The sequence below is a fragment of the Mastacembelus armatus genome, chromosome 18 (assembly GCF_900324485.2).
Source record: "Mastacembelus armatus chromosome 18, fMasArm1.2, whole genome shotgun sequence".
Lineage (NCBI taxonomy): Eukaryota > Metazoa > Chordata > Actinopteri > Synbranchiformes > Mastacembelidae > Mastacembelus > Mastacembelus armatus.
Genome location: NC_046650.1, coordinates 18,594,503 through 18,614,153, shown reverse-complemented (window position 1 = coordinate 18,614,153; position 19,651 = coordinate 18,594,503). Strand labels below are relative to the sequence as shown.

The 19,651-nt window shown below is 44.0% G+C and overlaps 3 protein-coding genes across 8 annotated transcripts in view; 1 reads left to right on the top strand and 2 right to left on the bottom strand.

Annotated features, from left to right (window-relative positions):
- The window catches only part of LOC113139722 (polymeric immunoglobulin receptor-like), a 28,683-nt gene extending 27,868 nt beyond the window's left edge, over positions 1-815 (bottom strand). For 2 of the 4 annotated variants that reach the window (XM_026323170.2, XM_026323186.2), the window contains exon 1: positions 336-815. In XM_026323170.2, the coding sequence (XP_026178955.1) occupies positions 336-417 (82 nt within the window). In that variant the 5' untranslated portion in view covers positions 418-815. The remainder of the gene's footprint in view (positions 1-335) is intronic. The other 2 variants (XM_026323178.2, XM_026323198.2) reach the window with 2 other exon arrangements.
- LOC113139796 (low affinity immunoglobulin gamma Fc region receptor II-like) overlaps positions 1-9,751 on the top strand; it is a 113,254-nt gene extending 103,503 nt beyond the window's left edge. The window contains exons 7-10 of one of the 2 annotated variants that reach the window (XM_026323338.1): positions 5,242-5,331; positions 6,897-6,989; positions 8,404-8,490; positions 9,213-9,751. In XM_026323338.1, coding sequence (XP_026179123.1) covers positions 5,242-5,331; positions 6,897-6,989; positions 8,404-8,490; positions 9,213-9,256 — 314 coding nt within the window. In that variant the 3' untranslated portion in view covers positions 9,257-9,751. Of the gene's footprint in view, positions 1-5,241; positions 5,332-6,896; positions 6,990-8,403; positions 8,491-8,621; positions 9,109-9,212 lie in introns of those variants that run through there. The other variant, XM_026323329.1, reaches the window with a different exon arrangement.
- A 3,910-nt stretch (positions 9,752-13,661) lies between these two features.
- Positions 13,662-17,330, bottom strand: LOC113140849 (uncharacterized). 2 transcript variants are annotated; one of them, XM_026324909.2, is made up of 3 exons: positions 17,052-17,330; positions 14,954-15,310; positions 13,662-14,757 (listed from the first exon to the last, which is right to left on the bottom strand). In XM_026324909.2, the coding sequence occupies exons 1-3, from the start codon at positions 17,131-17,133 to the stop codon at positions 14,549-14,551; spliced, it is 648 nt and encodes a 215-aa protein (XP_026180694.1). In that variant the 5' UTR covers positions 17,134-17,330; the 3' UTR covers positions 13,662-14,548. The 2 variants fall into 2 exon arrangements, with proteins under 2 accessions (XP_026180694.1, XP_026180703.1); XM_026324918.2 differs by having other exon boundaries at positions 17,061-17,325.
- Between the last annotated feature and the right edge of the window lie 2,321 nt (positions 17,331-19,651).

Here is a 19,651-nt window from a genome sequence, read left to right as displayed (position 1 = left end):
TATTTGGAACTACTGGACAAAGCTGTCCGATTAATGTAACCACGACTGCTGCTGTTCAGCTTCATATAACATAACCCAGAGCTGATCACAGACCAGGGTCAAGGGTCCAGACCCAGTCAATGAAAATGTAAAGTGAGTTATTTCAGAGCTTGTTCTGCAGCTGACGCCATGACAGCAACAGAACAACAACAAGGACAGCGCCCAAACCAGCAGGACCTGTGGCGTCTCCAGTCCGTGTCTGAGCCCAGACCTGAACCTGTTTCACTGGAACTGGTTTCTTTCAGCCCAGTGACTACCAACACAACAACAGTCAATAAAGTGGTGCATTCACTGACCCAGCTTACCTCCATAGACAGGACCCAGCACCAAGGATCCGATCAGACCCACAGAAACCATCCATGTTAGACAGGCAGACATCCTGTCTCTGTTTAGTTATCGCTGATACAGGAACAGGAAAACTGTCGGACTGCTGCGGAGCCTCCTGAGGACAAGGGCCTGTGTCCCGCCCAAATTGTACGATGACGGAGGAGTCACGTGATTTACAATAAAACCTGAACTTGGACTGATCCCTGGACAGAAAAATAACAACATGCAGCAGAAAGTCACAGAGACCAGATCCTGTCAGACTGGCTGACTTCCTGAGCTGCAGTTTGACTTGATGTGGTTTGTTTATGTCACGCCCAAACTACCGTGATAGAGGAGTCACGTGATTTACAATGAAACAACAGAGTTTACAGGAAACAGCTGAGCTGAACAGGCTCTGATGATGATGATGATGATGATGATGATGATGATGATGATGATGGTGATGATGATGAAGATGATGGGACGTTATGACCCATCTCACACACAGTTTCCTTGGGCCTGTGTGTCTATAGATGTTTATTGCTTCAGTCAGCTCAGGGTGTAGCTGCCTCATTGTTTCATACACAGCAGCTCATCATTTGTTCAGTCCACAACAAGCCTCAGCCACATGTTTCTGCCAGAAGCTGGAGTCCAGCTCTGAGTCCAGCTCTGAGTCCAGCTCTGAGTTCCACTGCTGCCGCTGACAACCTGCTGACTGTGGACTGGGAACAGGTGAAGCTGTGAGGGACCTCACCACATCATCACGTTTGTTCCCAGAGGCAGCAGCTGCTCCTGACTCCAGTGGACTTTGGACTCAGGTTAGCCTGAAACAGCAGATGGCACCAGAGACTCAGTCAGGGCCACACAGTGATCCGATCAGTGTTAGAACCAGAACGGATTCTTCATGTCTAATGTTAGAAGCCACAGTTCAGCTGATGAGCAGAGCTGCAGGTCTATAGATCAGGGTCCAAACCCCTGATAAAGACCTGAGACTGAGACTTTTACAGTTGACTGATGTTTCTCTGTCCTGAGTTCTCCTAGAAACATGATGTTGCAGTCGGGGATGAGGGTGTAAACAAAAACTATGAAACTCAGAGACTCAGGCAGAAAATAATATAATAATAACTGGAAATAAACAGAACAACATCAGCAAAAGTCCTGAGAAGACCTGGAATCAGGATCATATTATTTATTCCATTTATTTGACTCTGGGTGTGATGACAGCTGCCAACCACTAGGGGCCAGAAACACTGTAGGAGAGGTGATCTCTTCTGTATGCAGGCCAGCAGTCCCCCTGTCCCATGAAGAAAAACCGTTGCAGGTCAGAGATCCTTTTTGCAGAGTCCAACAGTCTGACCTGGTCTATATGTGGGTGTAGTCCCCAGGAGGGCGCCCAGTCCTGGACAGGTCAGTCCCCCAGTTTGCTGCAGTCAGCAGACTCAGTTTGATGCAGACTGAGACATACAAGGTGATTTATGTCAAACTGCAGCCCAACACAACCACCATGAGGACTCACTGCAGTACCTGACACCTTCATTTTATGTACTGTAGTCCGAAATAACTTCAAAATCGTACTATGATTTTCTGTTTTTCCTAAATGTATGCACAAATCTGTAAAAAAACAAACAAAAAAAAACAATGTTATCTGTCAATGAGGAATCCAGACTCTAATTTTATTTCTAATGATAATGACAAATCTCTTACTACAATCAAATGACTGACTCTGACCATGATAATGAACAGATCTAGTCCTGGAGGTGCAGACAGACCCAAGTATAAAGACTGTAGCTGCAGTCTTCTTTATTATTGTGGTTTGTTTCCAGGTCGTTCTCTTAAGAGGCTGTAGAGTCTTTTTGTCCTTTTTTCTTTCTAAGGTTTATTAAGATGCATCATTAAAATTCATTCTCACTCACACATGGATGTAGGAATATGAAAGAAAAGATCAGAAAAACCTTTATTTGTCCCACAATGAGGAAATTGTCTTGTTGCAACAGCAAAGTCCAAAACACAGCAGAGCCAGAAGTAGCAAAGATGTGAGATAAATAAGAAATGAAAAATATTAAATTATATATATATGCATATTTATGTAAGTGCATGTACCAGTATATATGTATGTAAAAGTCCACACACTGGGCCATGAAACTGTTTATCAGCAATTTGTCCCAACATTGATGAGCCACCAACAATGGAGGTGAGTGTATAAAAATATAAAACATAAAAATAATCTAAAAATGACTGTAGTCGTTGACAGAGTCCAAATGACAAATAACTTCTCCTTGTCCCAAAAGATATCAACCTGACTGTAATAAATAATGTAAACGTAATGTTTAAATAATAATAAATAATATAAAGTAAATAAAGTAGTAATGATATAAAGTGAAGGAGGCGTCTGCTGCTGCTGCTGCTGCTGCTATAAACCAACCCCATCAAGAACTACAGGCCACCGTCGTCAGCTACAGAAGAAGGAAGTGGGATTAACTGCTGAGACCAGACTCAGGCTGGTCTCATAGCATCAGTGGGGCCATGGACCAAACGTCTCTGCAGCTGCTGCTCTGTAAGTACAGTCTGTTGGTCTGAATGATCCAGCTTCTGTTTTAGAGCAGCTCAGTAGGACTGTAGTCAGATACTAATGAAAGGCCAGGACCGAACCGAGGGAGGTTTAAGATCAGGCAGCTGAAAGAAAATACACAGCCACTTTAGTTTGGAGGGAAATACAACAAACAGCCAGAAAAACCCTCATCAGTCCATGAAATATTGATCAGTGAGAAGCTCAGACTTCACCTGGAACATAGACTTTGATCCAAATCAATAGATCAATATGGTTCAGATCATTGATGATCAATATCAACAAATAATCTGTTAAACTAACACTGATCAGTGAGGAAGAATTAAAGGACTGTTGGATGTTGGTGTCAGTCAGACCTTAGACTGGATCAGGTTTATTGATTACTGTTTTTTTATTCTACCTTCATAGAAACAGTTTGAGCTGAACTTATTAAAAAACTCAACTATATTATTTTTATTGTTTCTCTATCTCTGTTGTTACATGTCAAAGCTGATTGTCTTCAGTTGTAACTACAGAAAAACATCTGTGTTTCCAGTTATTTTCATAATGTCAATATGTCGAGATCATTAGTGATAAAACTAAAATATCTGGAAATAATTTATCACAATAAAGTTTCTATTGTTTCCTTGAGATGAGGGATAATTACTGAGAACTGAGTGTCTGGTTCACTGGACTGATCTGAATAATAATACAAGTATGATTATTATTATTTATCTGGTGTGTGATTGTTAAAGTTGTGTCTCTGCTCCATGTTAAACCTCACACTGACCTGACTCTCATTTCTCTGCAGCTTTGCTGTCAGTGCTGAGCTGCACAACAGACCAAGGTCAGTGAGCTTCTCTGATCATCTGACTTTACACATGGAGGTCAGACAGCTGGTCCTGATAGTCTGTCAGAGCCCTGATCCTGGTCTGACCCTGGTCTGGAAAACCTGTTGTTGTCTGATGATGTTGGGAAGAAAAACTGTCTATTACTTTACATTCAGTCATAAATTTTAACTCTGAGCTGATGGAGAGTCGCTGCTGTGAGAAACTGTCTGATCCACCAAACACACATGAAGATCTTCACTCAGCAGCTGCAGCTTTAAAACACTTTTTCTGCTGCAGGAACTAAGAGACTAACAGACTAAGGTTGTTGTTGTTGTTGTTGTTGTTGTTAAACAGCTCGTCTGACTCTGAGTCCCAGCAGCTCCCAGTTTTTTGAAGGAGACTCTTTGTCTCTGAGCTGTGAGGAGGACGACAGCTCTGCTGGATGGACCCTGAGGAGGAACACAACCAGAGAAACCAGGACTCAGTGTGGACCTGACTGGGGAACATCAGCTGGTTCTTCCTGTAACATCAGTTATATCGACCCCTGGGACAGTGGAGTTTACTGGTGTGAGTCCAGAGAGGGAGCAACCAGTCAGAGCATCAACATCACTGTCAGTGGTAAGATGAGCCTGTGGAGTTAGTATTGATGAAGCTGTGTGGAAATGGATGAAATGCTGTAGTTTGTCTCTGTGTTGAGGTGGAGCAGTGATCCTGCAGAGTCCTGTCCTCCCTGTGATGGAGGGAGAAAACATCACCCTGATCTGTAGAACCCAGACATCCTCCGACCTCCCAGCCGATTTCTATAAACACGGCTCCCTCGTCATCGATCGGCCTACGGGTCACGTGACCATCCTCCATGTTTCCAAGGCCGATGAAGGCGTCTACAGGTGTAACATCAGGGGCCATGGAGAGTCTCCACCCAGCTGGATCTCTGTCACAGGTCAGAGGTCACAGACTCCTCATTGAATCAGTGGATGTGTGTGTGCTGATGTTAACAGGTTCCTGCTCTGATCGGCGTCGTCGTTCTCTCAACTTTACAATCAGCAGCTTCATTCATGTTCAATGTGTTGGAGAAGATCAGAAGAAGAAGAAACTCCAGTTTCTGTTTCATCTCATTTTTCACTGAGCAGCTAAATCACTGAAGCTTTGACCTTTGATGGTTTTCATCATTATTTCTGCTTCGTTTTAGAGAAACCAACCACTGCACCTGCACCAACCACTGCACCTGCACCAACCACTGCACCTCCTCCTCCTCCTCTTCTCTGTGTGTTTTTGGCGTTAGAATCAGTCTGTGGTCTGGTTCTCCTGGTGTTACTGGTTCTACTGGTGAGACGACATGTTCAGAGGAAACCTAAAGGTCAGACACAAACTTCTGGATTTCAAACCTTTATACAGATGTTCTCCAGATCATCACAGCTGCATTTTTCTCTCCATCCTGTGTCTGTGCATGTTCCTGCTTATTATCCACTGACAAATGGTTCCTCATCACAGTTTATTATTATTTATCTTGGTTCCCTGCAGCTGCTGAAGATGATGCTGGAGAACATCCCATCACGTACAGTGAGGTCAACACATTCAATCAAAAAGAGCAGAGGAGCAGACGAAGCAGAGGTGAGGTTTCTATTTCCTGTTTCTGTTGGTTTGGAACCTGTTGGAACCTTTAGGACATTTTCATAAAGTGAGAGAAGCCGTTGGTTTTTGTGTTTTTAGAAAGTGGAGACATCAGAAAGGACAATAAGAGTCTGTTCTTAGACACAGGGAACGTCCTCAGAGAGAAAGGAGATTTTACAGACTGAGGATTTTTAATAAGATGGACGTCAAAGTGACGACATGAGAGAGAATTTCTGGACAAACGTTTAGTCTGGAGGTTTAGTTTAGTTTCTGTCCTGCAGCTGCAGCTGAAACTTCTCTCGACTCCCTCACTTGTTCTTTCCTCTCACGTCTTCTGACATTTCAAACAGCAGAGACTTTATTTTTAGTCCTGACTAACAAGTTTCTGTCTCAGTTCAGACCTAAAGAGTCTGATGTTCCAAACACACAAAGTTTGTAGAATAAAAAGAAGAAACTGAGCTTGAACATTTGCAGAAAAGGCTCATGTTTAATGTGTGTTTGCTTCTTTTTGCTTCAGAAACAGAAGTAGATGCTTTTACAGTCTCTGTGGTTTGAACCAGTCACTGCATCTGCATCAGTGTTGTGATGTTGGTGAACCAGCCTGAAGCTTCTCTTCAAACCTGTTGTTCTATTCTGGTCTCACACAGTGTGTGTTGAGCTTTGCGTGTCAGTCAGTGTGTAGTTGAGCCTGTGGTGAAGCTGCTAACAGAAGCTCACAGCTCTGTGGTCGTCCAGGTTCCTGTCTGGGACCAAAGCTTCAGCTGAACATGGAGCAGGAAGCTTCACAGCAGAACAAAGACTCAGCTGCTGCTCGTCTGTGTCTGTGCACAAACACAACATCTCCAAACATGTGCAGACTGTTGCTGTAATGGTTCAGGATCCAGATAATGAAATGAGCTTCCTTCAGGATTTCAGCTTCAGCTTTCAACTACTTTACTCCTCCCTGTTTCTGGGACCTTTTCCATTTCTCCCAGTGTTCCCAGTCTAATCCAGACTCACATCTGGATTTGACTTCAGCTTCACACACCTGGAGTTTGCAGGAGTTTGTACTACTGACAGCAGCAGTACTGACAGTAGTAGTACTGACAGTAGCAGTACTGACAGCATAAGTACCGACAGCAGCAGTACAGACAGCTGCAGTACTGACAGCAGTAGTACTGACAACAGTAGTACTGACAGCAGCAGTACTGACAGTAGTAGTACAGACAACAGCAGTACCGACAGCAGCATTACTGACAGCAGAAGTACTGACAGTAGTAGTACTGACAGCAGAAGTACTGACAGCAGTAATACTGACAGCCGTAGTACTGACAGCAGAAGTACGTACAGTAGTAGTACTAACAGTGTAGTACTGAAAGCAGCATTACTGACAGCAGCAGTACCGACAGCAGCAGTACAGACAACAGCAGTACTGACAGCAACAGTACAGACAGTAGTAGTACTGACAGCAGCAGTACTGACAGCAGTAGTCCTAGCAGCAGCAGTACTGACAGTAGCAGTACTGACAGCAGCGGTACAGCCAGCAGCAGCATGAGTCATGTGACCTCCATGTGCTCCCTGTGCAGACAGAGATCCAGCTCCAGTCTACTCAGCAGTGAGAACTGAAGACGTCACTTATGGACAAATCGTCATCAGAGACACCAAAGCAAAGAAACAAGGTACAGCTGCTCCTCTGAGTATTATCAGCTAAATGTACTTCAAGTATCACAGTAAAAGTACTGGTCCCTGCCAGTGTTTGACTGTAATATCTGAAGAATATTCCTGCTGCATTAAAGTACATGTTGAACTTTACTGCAGTAGTTGGACCAGTTTGAAGTACTTTATAAACTGTGGGTAACTTCATCTGCAGCAGAGCATCATGTTCTACAAGATCTCACATGTTTGAAGTTTTACCTGGACAGAAAAACTGTCACTGGAAAAGTGTGTACTTTTGTACTAGAGTAAAAGTACTGAGGTACTTTCCAGCACTGATCACAGTTTAGCATGTTAGCATGTTAACATTAGCTGATTAGCAGTAAACAGCAGCTGAGGCTCATGGGAAACTCAGTAGTTCTGCAGGTATTTGGTGAAAAACAAAGTAGCACTCTGTTAGAACCTGGGTTTCCAACATGGGGATCGGGGCCCTGCAAAGGGTCCTGGACCTGGAGAGTTCGTGGTAACAGTTGAGGAAGAATCTATTCAGTTCAATTCAATTTGTTTGTATAGCGCCAAATCACAATTCAATCATCTCAAGGCACTTTACAAAAAAATAAATAAATAAAAACCCAACAAATCCCTTATGAGCAGCACTTGGTGACAGTGGAGAGGAAAAACTCCCTTTAACGGAAGAAAAAACCTCCAGCAGAGCCGGGCTCAGTTTGGGCCTGATAATGAAACAGGCTCTGAGTTATTTAGGCAGCTGTTGGTGTTTTCATCTGGTTGGTGCAGGACTCAGTTCTCTGGTTTCTCTGTTTAACTCCAGACCATTTTATTCAGTCGCTGAGTCAAAGTGAAGGTTTTGAACTGAACCAGTTTGACTCTGCAGAAGAAGAAAACCATAGAAAGTCATCAGACTAATCCTTTAATAAAACAAATAGAGTCCGATCTGAGACAGAATCAACAAACAAAGATCCTCAGCTGTTTGTTTTCTGCATCTCACACTGACCAAAAACACTGTTCATAACTTTGTAGTTTTTAACTCTGCATGTTAAACCACAGCAGCAGCTTCTTTCTGCTGGTTCCCCTGAACCTTGGTCTGGTTTCTGACTATAGCATGTTCCACTGTGGGGGATGATTCTGTGAACATGGTGTGACAACAGGTTTGTTTGTTTTAAGTCATGTGGTGAAATGTGTCAGTTTATTTTAACACCAGTGAGCAGCTCTGTGGTCGTACAGTTTCCTGTTTCTGTTCAGTTCCCTCCACCTCTGGTTGGTCTCACTGTGTTTCAGCAGAGGTGAGAAGAACAAACAAATACTTAAACCCTGCTGCCATTTATGAAGTAGTACTGCATCTCTTTATATCTGTACCTGAGAAATAACTTCATGTTCCTGTAGCAGCAGGAGTCATGTGACCTCCATGTGCTCCCTGTGCAGACAGAGATCCAGCTCCAGTCTACTCAGCAGTGAGAACTGAAGACGTCACTTATGGACAAATCGTCATCGGACCAAACAGGAGCAGAGGTAACTGTGGACAGAGCCAGGCTAACACTTTCCCCCTGCACCCAGTCTTTATGCTAAGCTAAGCTAACTGCATCCTGACTCCAGCTCTGGACTTCACACACACGAGACTGGTTTTCATTGTGTCCCCTCAGGTCTGAAACTAAAACTACTGTTTTTCCCAGAAATGTTGGGCTGTTCATTTAGAGAAGAACAGGAGCATAAAAATGTCAGTCAGCTGAAGTTTGGCCTTAAAGACCTTGGCATCATTCCTGAGGAGAGTCTGGACCTGTACAGGTTTCTGTCTGCTCAGATCTAATTAGAGCAGGAATGTTCTTTAAAGGCTCAGTGTGAATGTGATGATACCAAACGTGCTGTGCCATGAGAACAGAGGTCACTCTGACAGTCGTCTGGTTTCCATCCACCTGAAGCTCAAATTGGAACCAAAGTCAGAGAAAATCAGCAAAACCAAATGTGGATCATTCAGGTCTTAATGTGCACGTTGAACAGGTGGATAGTGGCTCAGTCCAGCCTTCACAGTGACGTGTGCAGTGAGTAGTGACTGGAGTCTGGACAGTTCACTGGAAACCAGTTTGTTAAAGGAGCCTCTGGCCCATAGACCAGACCCAGATACACAGAACACATGAATGGAGGTGAGGACACATTAGGACGCTCTCTCTGATGGTGGATATGGATTGAACTGTGTGTGTGTGTGTGTGTGTGTGTGTGTGTGTGTGTGTGTTCAGAGTTTCAGGCACAGCCAGTTGTCGTCTACTCATCACTGAGGTAGACCTTCAGACCTTCATACCTTCAGACCTTCACACCTTCAGACACCAGTCCACCCACTGACGTCCTGCTGGTCTGTAACTGGTGCCCAGAGACTCTCACACCAGACTCCATTCATTTTTTCAAACATTTTACAGGTTGTGTGTTTTGTTGTTGTTGTCTCTTATTTTTGGAAACGTTTAGATGCATTTTTCAGCACAAACCACTGGAACTAAAAACTAAAACCAAACAGTAAAGAAACTGTTAAAGTATTTTAAGTCCCTCAGCCTCTTTCAGTTTTAGTTTGGTGCACGACAACATCAAGTTACTTGTTTTGTCAGACTGTGATTCATATGAGCCTGTTTAACAGAATCTGATGATAAAATCCAGCTGTTTTGTGGATAATGTCCTCAGTGACTTTACTGTTATTTATATTTTATTGATGGTTTTTGGACCATGTTCTTGTTGCTGCAGCAGCCATCTGGTTTCTCTGCAGGATCATTAAACTTTGGTCTGGTTTTGTTGTTGTTCTCGTGTGGTTCTGTGGGTTTCATAAAGGCGTCAGATGGAAAATTTGACTTTTTCTGGTTTGGTTGTGGCTAACCGATCCACACCTCTCTGCTGTGGACAAAAGAACAAACGTAAAAACAGAGACCACAGACTAATACTTCTGTCCAGCTCTGAGTTATTAGTACTTTACCTGAGTATTTCCATGTTGTGCTACTTCATCCTTGTACTTCACTACATGTCAGAGTCAAACCTTGGACTTTTTCCTGCTCTCTTTATATTTTCAGTATCAGATGGATCCAACAAAATACAGACTGATCATCAAACTTTATTGATCCCTGGGGGGAAATTCCCAAGATACCCAGCAGTATATAAAGTACTTCAAATTAGAAGTATATAAGGTAGTTAACGTCAGATACCCAGCATTAGGTGATCAATTCATGTGAAATGGGCCATTCTGCACAATGAGTATTTTACTTTGAATACAAGTACATTTGGATGATGGTACTTTTGGACTTTTATTGCAGTAACATTTGGAGTCCAGTACTTTTACTTGCATCACTGTATTAATTTTAGTGTACTTCTTCCACAGCTCCTCTGCCACCTGCTGGGACACAGCAGTACATGTGATACTACGTGGTACTTCATGTGTATTATTACACAGAAGGATAAATTCAGAGGTAGTTACTCAGCTACATGTGAAGCTTCATATTAGAAGTAGATTGAGGTGAAAATCAGTAGTTTTACTGCATTACTTTTACATCCAGTCCTTCAGGTGTAGTACCACGTGTGTTAACTCAGTGGTTTAGTTGTGTAGCTGTAGATGGTTGAGAGCTCAGGGTTCCTCTGTAGAACCTTAGAGCAGGAGGGTGTGTGTGCCTGAGGACCAACCTGAGTGTGAGAACAGATGGACAGTAGACACAGCTGCACTGACGTTGTGTCTCAGGGTTGAGGCCAAACCACCAAAGTTTCCTCTGGATGTGAAAGAACTCACTGGGTTCTATACTGGGTTCCTGTGTTAGGTCAGAGTCTGACCGGAGACAGGAAGTCTCTTCTGTCTTCAGTAACTTGGCGTCATGTGGTTGTGATGAGGAACACTGAGTCAAAGCTGTGTTCTGCAGAGCAGCCATGTCTTATCATTCCAGGTCCATCTGCTTAAACCTCCTGTCAAAGCCAGACCTGAATTAAAGTAAAAGCTGTTCTTGAATCTGTTGCAGTTTTTACAAAAGTTTGGTCTGAGTCTGATTTACTCTGTGTTCCTGTGTAACCTGTATATATTTAGAACCTGTATATATTTATAACTGTATATATTTTAACCTTTATATACAGGTTAAAGCTGCAGCTGGGAGCTATGGACTTGTTGTGGACTAGTCCCATTTCAAATTTCAATCAGTATTTATAAAATATTACAGTTTTCCAGATGTTTTCCAGTGGTTATACCCAGCAGCTCTTCAAATTGGCACATTTTGACAAACCTGGACATAGTAGTAAAAAAATACTCAACTGTGTATTTAACTTTTTTATTTTATTTTTTATCTGTTTCGCCAAAAGAAACAAAGTTTAGACAAAAGAACAAATGACAGTGTCTTTTACGGGCCGCTCCCTATTATGCTATTTCACTCAAACTCCCAGAATGCTGCAGGCCAACGTGTTCCGCATTCCATTGGTTATACGTCTGTGATGTCACCATGAACGTGCGGGTCAATAGGTGGAAGCTTCCGGAGTCAGACTGGAGGACGTGCTGCTGCTGAAGGCTCTGATTGGCTGCTGCTGCCTGTAGCCCCGCCTTAAGTGCTCTCATTTGTTGAAATGAGGTGTCAATCTGGAGCTCAGCCTATGGACTTTCACAGAGACCTTATTGGTGAGTAAGTCCCCCTTGGAGGATTTTGCAGTTCTTGAAAGAGGCTTTAAGTGGATGTGCTGTTGTTGTTGCATCTTAAAATGGTTCCCATCACCGACAGGACAAGAATCTTTCCACTGATATATTGTTTGTGCATCAGCTCAAACCCTGTGGTTGTTCTCATGGACTTCAGGTTTGGGGACTGAAAGTCTTTCCCTGTCACTTTCAGCACTTTGGACATTGATGTTGTTGTTGTTGTCTGTCTGCTCTTCAGTGACAAACTGGTGGAAAAGGAAACTGTTCTGAGTTTAATGTAAGAGGAAGATGGTTCAACATCTACCAGGTGTTTCCAAACTAAACATGTGCTTTGATCAATAGAGACAATGGGACTGGTCTTAATAATGATTCTGATTGGTTATTGATCATGGAGCTGAACACATCATATGAGCAGTCAGACAACAGCACCACCTGCTGGATCCTCTCTGACATGGTGAACATGACACTGAGCAGGAAGTTCATTTTGAACATGGACCCAGAAACTGATGGTTGGATTTCATGGGAATGAATAACAAGTAGACCCAGTCTGGATCTTTATGGATCCTTATCTTCCCGACCTCGCTGTGTTCACCATGAGCTCCTCCCTATGTTTCTATATTCACTCTTCACCTTCTTATTAGCACTATAGAAGAACCAGCCCCTTGTTGTCCTGGTCCAGATCTCTTCCCCTTCATCCACTGCTTTATTCCAAACTACACTTGGAGCTTCTCCTGTGCAGCAGCTGCTGGTTTCCTCACTAAAGGCCTCATGTCTATGGATATTATCAAGATTAGATTCCAGTTCTGCTGATGGTTTTAAGAAGCTTCTGTTTTTTCTGAGAGCTGATCTGTGATCAGGAGAAAACAGAGACTGAGGTTTCACAGGGACTGAAGCTGCAGAGACACAGAGTCTGCAGGACCTGATGAGTCCATGTGTGAGGCCTCCAGGGCAGTGACACAGAGGTTTTAATGTCCATCTGGTCCCGTTATTCCACGGATGGTCTGTGGACTGTTCAGTTTTCTACAGACGGAGCTGCAGTGAACAGTGTCAGTCCAAACAGCCTCTTCCTGTTTCCTATATCAGCGTGGAGTATTTAGGTGGAGGAGGAACCTCCAGGCTGTGTCAGGTTAAAGAAACAGTCCTCAGTCAGTCCTCACATAAAGACCTTCATGATAATTCACCTATATAAACCATCATGCTCTGCATTATGGAGGCTGCGGTTCATATTTCCAACATTCTGCTGTTGCCACATAAAACTACAGTTAGTGAGTCTGTTCAGAACCTTTTCTTTAATGCACCAGCAACAGTCAAACTTTTGGTCAAAGCTCATAGTGTTTCCCCAAAACACACACAGTTTATTCTCCTGGATGCTGGATGCTGAACCATTAAATGTGAACCTGCTGATTTTAGTCCTGGATGTGTCTAGAGTCTGGACCTATGACCTTTAGTTGACGTTGACATGTTCCCAGTCTGAACAGCAGCTCCACCTGCAGCAGGAAACATTAAGAAGCTGTTTCCACAGTCAGTCAGGAACAGTCCAGTCCGGTCCCACACAGCACAGGTGGAATGATGCTGTTAGAACGGTTGGTGATGGTTCAGCTCACAGTGACTGATGTGAGGAATGAAAGATAAAAACCTTCCTCCTGCCTGCTCAGGAAACACGGAGCCTGTTGTTTCTAATTAGAACATGACGTCCAGAGAAATCCCCCACACTGTTTCACTTTCCCGTCTGTCATTTAGAAGCTTCGACCAGTTGAACCAGTTTGAGTGTTTGTCCTGAGGCGGCAGCAGGAAACAGAACCAACAGTGTCAGGATGGTTTGATCCACAGCAGCTCAACACTTTGTCTCCACATTTGAGATTCAAAACAGCCTCTTATCCTGCTGCAGCTGCTCACAGCATTAAAGGAACTCTGCACGGTTCCTCATGTGAGCACAGGTCTTCATAGGTCCTCACTTCTCCCACTCTCCTCGCTGACCCTGAACGTCTCTGCACTGGAACCCATGAGGGACAAACTGCACGACTTTGATTCTGAGCAAAAACTCACTCAAAGTTTGTCTGAGGCTCAAATGCAGCTTCTGTTGAGTCCGGATCTTCTGAGGCCGTGGTGCGTTTAGGACAAACTGGTACTTTCTGTTTCCTGAAGAACAAACCTACTTCTTTGCTGAGCACAAACTACAAGTAGGTCCAATCCCTCTGTCCCAGCTGAGTCCAGTACAAATGTTCCACCAATTACTGGGTCACTGAAAGACCCAGAGTCAGAGCTGAGTCCAGTCAGACTTTATTAAAGAAAAGCTTTACAGGCCATATCAGGCTGAAACTGAAGCTGCTCACATCAGATTCAAACATAAAGGACAGATTTAAAATAAAACATGGATTAAACAGACTGAAGTTTTCAATAGGTCATAGTTTGGACTTTAGACCAGCTGCTGGAATAAACAGCTCAGGACCTGCAGCAACATGTTCAGTCAACAGCTTTTAGGATCAAACCACATGGACCTGCATCATGAATAAAAACTGAATTTAGAAATAAAAACATTATTTACAGAGTTTTCAGCTTCATGTTGTGGTTAAAGCAACAGAAGCTTCAGCTTCACTGCAGCTGATTTTGAGCCATTAAAGACCAAATGTAGTCTGGTCTCCAACAAAGTCCCTGTTTCCTCCAGTTTGACCTAAAGTCCAGTGAGGAACTGGTTTAGAAAATGGCTGAAACTGGATACCCAGGAGTTTGGATCAGGCAGCTACAGACAGACACTGACACATTTCATCACAGTAACAAAACAAAACTGTTCAACACATCATGTTGATGTGTCTGCAGCCTGAATTCAGTGTGTCCATCAGTCCTGGTCCCAAGCTGGTCTCAAGTCTCTGGGCTGACTGTGTTGAACTGGTCCCTGACAGCAGCAGGACCAGAACCCAACTGGTCTGACCCAGTTCACTTTGGGTTCATTGGTGTTTGTTCAGGACGTGGGTTTGGATTCTGGTCTGTGGGTCTGGATCGTTTTCTATAGAACATAAAACCAACAACAGCAGCAACAAGAAGCAAAATACCAACAACTGTCAGACCCACAGCCAGTCCAACAGGTCCATGATTGTCTCCTCCATCCTGGTCTCCTTCAGCTCCACTCTGACCACCTGTGTGACCTGCAGGAGAGAACAGGTGTGAGGTGTCAGGTAGGTGATGACTGAAGAACAGAACAAACTCCTGTCAGACATTATCTCCTGCACTTTGACCACATCACTCATCCAGCTGTTTTCTACAAAGTCTCATCAACAACATCTGGAGAAAACACAAACATCTGGTCTCACATCAACAACCAGGAAGCAGCTTCAACCTCACCTGAGTCTTCCACCTTCAGTGTGGTGCTGTTGATGAGCTCAACTGGTTCTGGTACTAGGTTTCCTGGTTTTCTCTTTCCAACATAACATTCATATGATCCAGTGTCGCTGATCCTGATGTTCTTCAGAATCACAGAAAAGTTTCCATCCTTCATCTCTGGATCTCTCAGATCCACTCGACTATGAAAAGCTTCATGTTGGGCTTCTTCATTTATCTTGTGGTCTCTGAAGTCGAAGACACAACCCTCTGACTTCAGGTCAGGTCTGACCCACCTTAACATTACAGTTGTAGCATCTTTGGATCCTCGACACTGAAGAGTGACGTTTTCTCCAGGTTTGGCTTTGATCTGTTCTGGGTCTGGACCACAAAAGGAAACAGAAGCAGGAATCAGTACCACAGCTCTCTGGGAAACATTTTTATCTTCATCTGTTCATCAAACAGCTCTGATGTCTGGACAAAGTCTGAGCACATTAAACTGAGTTTGACACCAAACCTATGAGTTTCTAAGAGAATCTACAAATGACTGGAAGTAGAAAAAAGTGCATGTGTGAACACCAGAGTTTGTAGAAACAGCCTGAGGGGAAGTGGAGAACAGGCCCCACCAGGTGTAGCAGTTTCTCTAAAGGAAGATCCAGAGGTGGAGTCTGTTCCCTGGTAGACCTGCAGCTGAAACAGCTTTGATAAGATGTGACAGTTCTACAGTCTGAAGCTCACTGGGCTCATCATCCAAACAGGAGCCTGATAATCAGAACCAAACTGCATCATGGGACCACCTCAGTGGGACCAGACTGGTCTGATCAGGACTTTTCAGTGGGACTATAAGGGAGGTACATTAGAAACTTTTAATAATGTGTCCAATAGGAAACTATTGTCCATGGATCCAATTGATTGATGCAGGTCAGAGCCAAAAACCCACATGTCTACCTGGTCCTGATGAAAAGATCCTGATAACAACAACAGTGATGATATAATGACAGTGACTCTGATGCTGCTGAAGCTGCTCTACAGGTTCTGACCTGCACTTCTTCTAAACCTGTCGTGGTTTAATGGGGCCCAGAAATGCAGCTTAGTCGGTCTGTGGACTAACACGTCACCCTGCGTCTCTAATTCTAATTCTTCCTAAAGCCCAAACTGAGAGATTCAGGAAGACTTTTGTGTCCATGGCCATAAGACTATAATTTCACAATATAAACAATAACACACACACACACACATATAGATGCACATACACACACAAACCCCCCAAAATATATAATCAATTACTTTATTAATTAATTATTATAATTTACATAATCCATCCATCCATCACCTGTACCCCCTTATTCCTAACCAGGGTCCCAGGGATCTGCTGGAGCCTATCCCAGCTCTCTTTGGGTGAAAGGCAGGGGTCCACCCTGGACAGGTCACCAGTCCATCACAGGGCCACATAGAGACCAACAACCTCACACACTCACACTCACTCCTATGGGCAATTTAGAGTCACCAATCAACCTGACATACATGTTTTTGGACTGTGGGAGGAAACCAGAGTACCTGGAGAAAACCCACACAAGCACAGGGAGAACATGCAGACTCCACACAGAAAGGCCCCTGATGGGTTTCAGACCAGGAACCTTCTTGATGTGAGGCAACAGTGCTAACCACTCAGCCACCAATAATTTACATAATATTAAATTTAATAACTTTAAATGAGAAAAACTGCTGTAACAATTGAATTTCCTCTTGGGGATTAATAAAGTACTTCTTCTTCTTCTTCCTAAATGGCATCAAGTCATATTATATATATTATATATATTGTAATTAAAGAGACATAACCTGGTCCCAGTCTCTGGTCCACCAGGGTGAAGAGTCCAGTCCCAGTCAATGAAAATGAAAAGTTAATTATTTCAGAGCTTGATCTGCAGCTGACGCCATGACAGCAACAGAACAACGACAAAAACAACAACGTGCCCAAACCAGGAAGCAAAGACCAGCAGGACCTGTGGAGTCTCCAGTCATTGTCTGAGCCCAGACCTCAAGCTGTTTCACTGGAACTGGTTTCTTTCAGCTCAGTAACTAACAACACAACAACAGTCAATAACGTGGTGCATTCACTGACCCATCTTACCTCCATAGACAGGACACAGCACCAAGGATCCGATCAGACCCACAGAAACCATCCATGTGACACAGGCAGACATCTTGTCTGTTGTTTAGTTATCGCTGATACAGGAACAGGAACAGGAAATTTGTAAGAATGCCCAGCCTCCTGTGACGCAGTTTGACTCGTTGGTCCCAGTTGGCCTGTGTCCCGCCCAAACTGTGCGATGACGGAGGAGTCACATGATTTACAATAAAACCTGAACTTGGACTGATCCCTGCACAGGAAAACAACAACATGCAGCTGATAGTCACAGAGACCAGATCCTGTCAGACTGGCTGACTTCCTGAGCTGCAGTTTGACTTGATGTGGTTTGTTTATGTCACGCCCAAACTACCGTGACAGAGGAGTCACGTGATTTACAATGAAACAGAGTTTCCTGGAAACAGCTGAGCTGAACAGGCTCTGATGGTGATGATGATGATGATGATGATAAAATAATAATAATAACAATAATACATTTTATTTCATGGCGCCTTTCAAACTCTCAAGGTCACCTTACAGATAGAAAAAGGAAGCATACAGCATGAAATACATAGAGTGCATTAAAACAACAGTAACAACAATGCATAAACAGAGGGCCAGAATGTAAAGGCAAAAGTGTAGAGTATCTAGGAAGTGGGCGATGTACAGTAAAAGCAATTTGAAACACAAAAACAAAGAACAACAAATATGAAACAATATGAGACAATATGAAATAGGCGGAGGGTGGTAGAACATCACAGGCTGCTTTGAGAAGTTAAGACAGTTAGGTGGAAAACGCTATACGGAACAGATCCGTTTTGAGTGATGATTTAAAAGTTGAAAAGTCCAGAGACGACCGGATGCGATGAGGGAGAATGTTCCAAAGGCGGGGCGCAGTGTGGCTGAAGGATCTAGCGCCCATGGTGGCCAGGCGCACTGTAGGGGTGCAGAGGAGAGTGGAACTGGAGGAACGGAGAGTACGAGGCGGAGAATAGATATGAAGTAGATCAGTGATGTATGGTGGGGCAATAGAGTGGAGGGCTTCGTAGGTGAGAAGGAGGATTTTATAGTTTATACGGAAGGACACAGGGAGCCAGTGAAGTTGTTTAAGGACAGGGGTAATATGATGTGAGGATGGAGTTCTGGTGATGATTCGGGCAGCAGAGTTCTGGACAAGTTGTAGTTTATGAAGTGATTTGAGAGGTAGACCAGTGAGGAGTGAGTTACAGTAATCCAAACGAGAGGTGACAAAGGCATTAACGAGTATGGCCGTGCTATCGATGGTGAGTGAGGAACGGATGCGGTTTATGTCACGGAGATGGGAGTAGGCCGACCGGGTAGTGGTATTGATATGCTGCGTGAAGGAGAGAGTACCGTCTAGGATGACACCCAGGCTTTTAACTTGGGGGTAGGGGAGGACAATATTGTTGTCAATTTGAATGGAGAAGCTGCTGGTTTTAGAAAGGGTGGATCTGGTGCCCACGAGGAGAATTTCAGTTTTGTCGGGGTTGAGTTTCAAAAAGTTATGGGTGAACCAGGATTTGATATTATGTAAGCAGGTAAGGAGGGAGGGAGGGGGGAGGGTAGAAGATGGAGCAGCAGAGAGGTAGAGCTGGGTGTCGTCTGCATAACAGTCGAAATTGATGTTATGTTACCTAAAGATATGTCCGAGAGGAAGGAGATAAATAATAAAGAGGAGGGGCCCCAGGACAGAGCCCTGGGGCACGCCACAACTGACAGTAGAGGGCTGGGAGTGGAAGTTCTGGAGTTGGACGGACTGGGTGCGGTCAGAGAGGTAGGAGGTGAACCATGAGAGGACCGAGCCGGCTATGCTGATGGAAGCAATGCGATGGAGGAGAATATTGTGCGAGATGGTGTCAAAAGCTGCAGTTAGGTCAAGGAAGATGAGGATGGAGACAAGGCCAGAGTCTGCGGCTACTAGGAGGTCATTGGTGATTTTGACCAGGGCGGTTTCAGTGCTGTGAAGATGGCGGAAACCAGATTGAAAGTGTTCGTATAGGCTATTGGCGGAAAGGTGGGTATGGACCTGGTGGTGAACAATTTTTTCAAGAATTTTAGAGAGGAACGGGAGATTGGAGATAGGGCAGAAATTGTTAAGGTTGGCAGGATCTAGACCAGGTTTTTTTAGAATTGGTGTGATGATGGCTGTCTTGAGTGATGGGGGTACGATGCCAGAACTGAGGGAAGTGTGAATAATGTGGGTAAGATGAGGAAGGAGAGAATGAGAGAGAAGGAGACAGAGCTTGACGAGGTTGGTTGGTAGGGGGTCAAATTTACAGGTTGGGGGTTTGGATTTGAGGATCAGGGAAGTGGTAACCGTGGTGGGTGGAATGATAAAACTTGAAAGCAGGGAGAATACTGATAGACAGGGTAGGGTACAGTGGAGGCAGTTCGCAGAGTCATAGATGGAGGGAAATTGCTGGTGTATATTTTCGATTTTTGATGAGAAGAAATCCAGGAAGTTATTGCACAAGGTGGTGGAGAGTGAGGGGAAGAGAGGAGTATCGGGAGGGCCCAATAAATTTTTGACAGTGGAGAAGAGGGAACGCGTGGAGCCAGAGGCGGATACAATA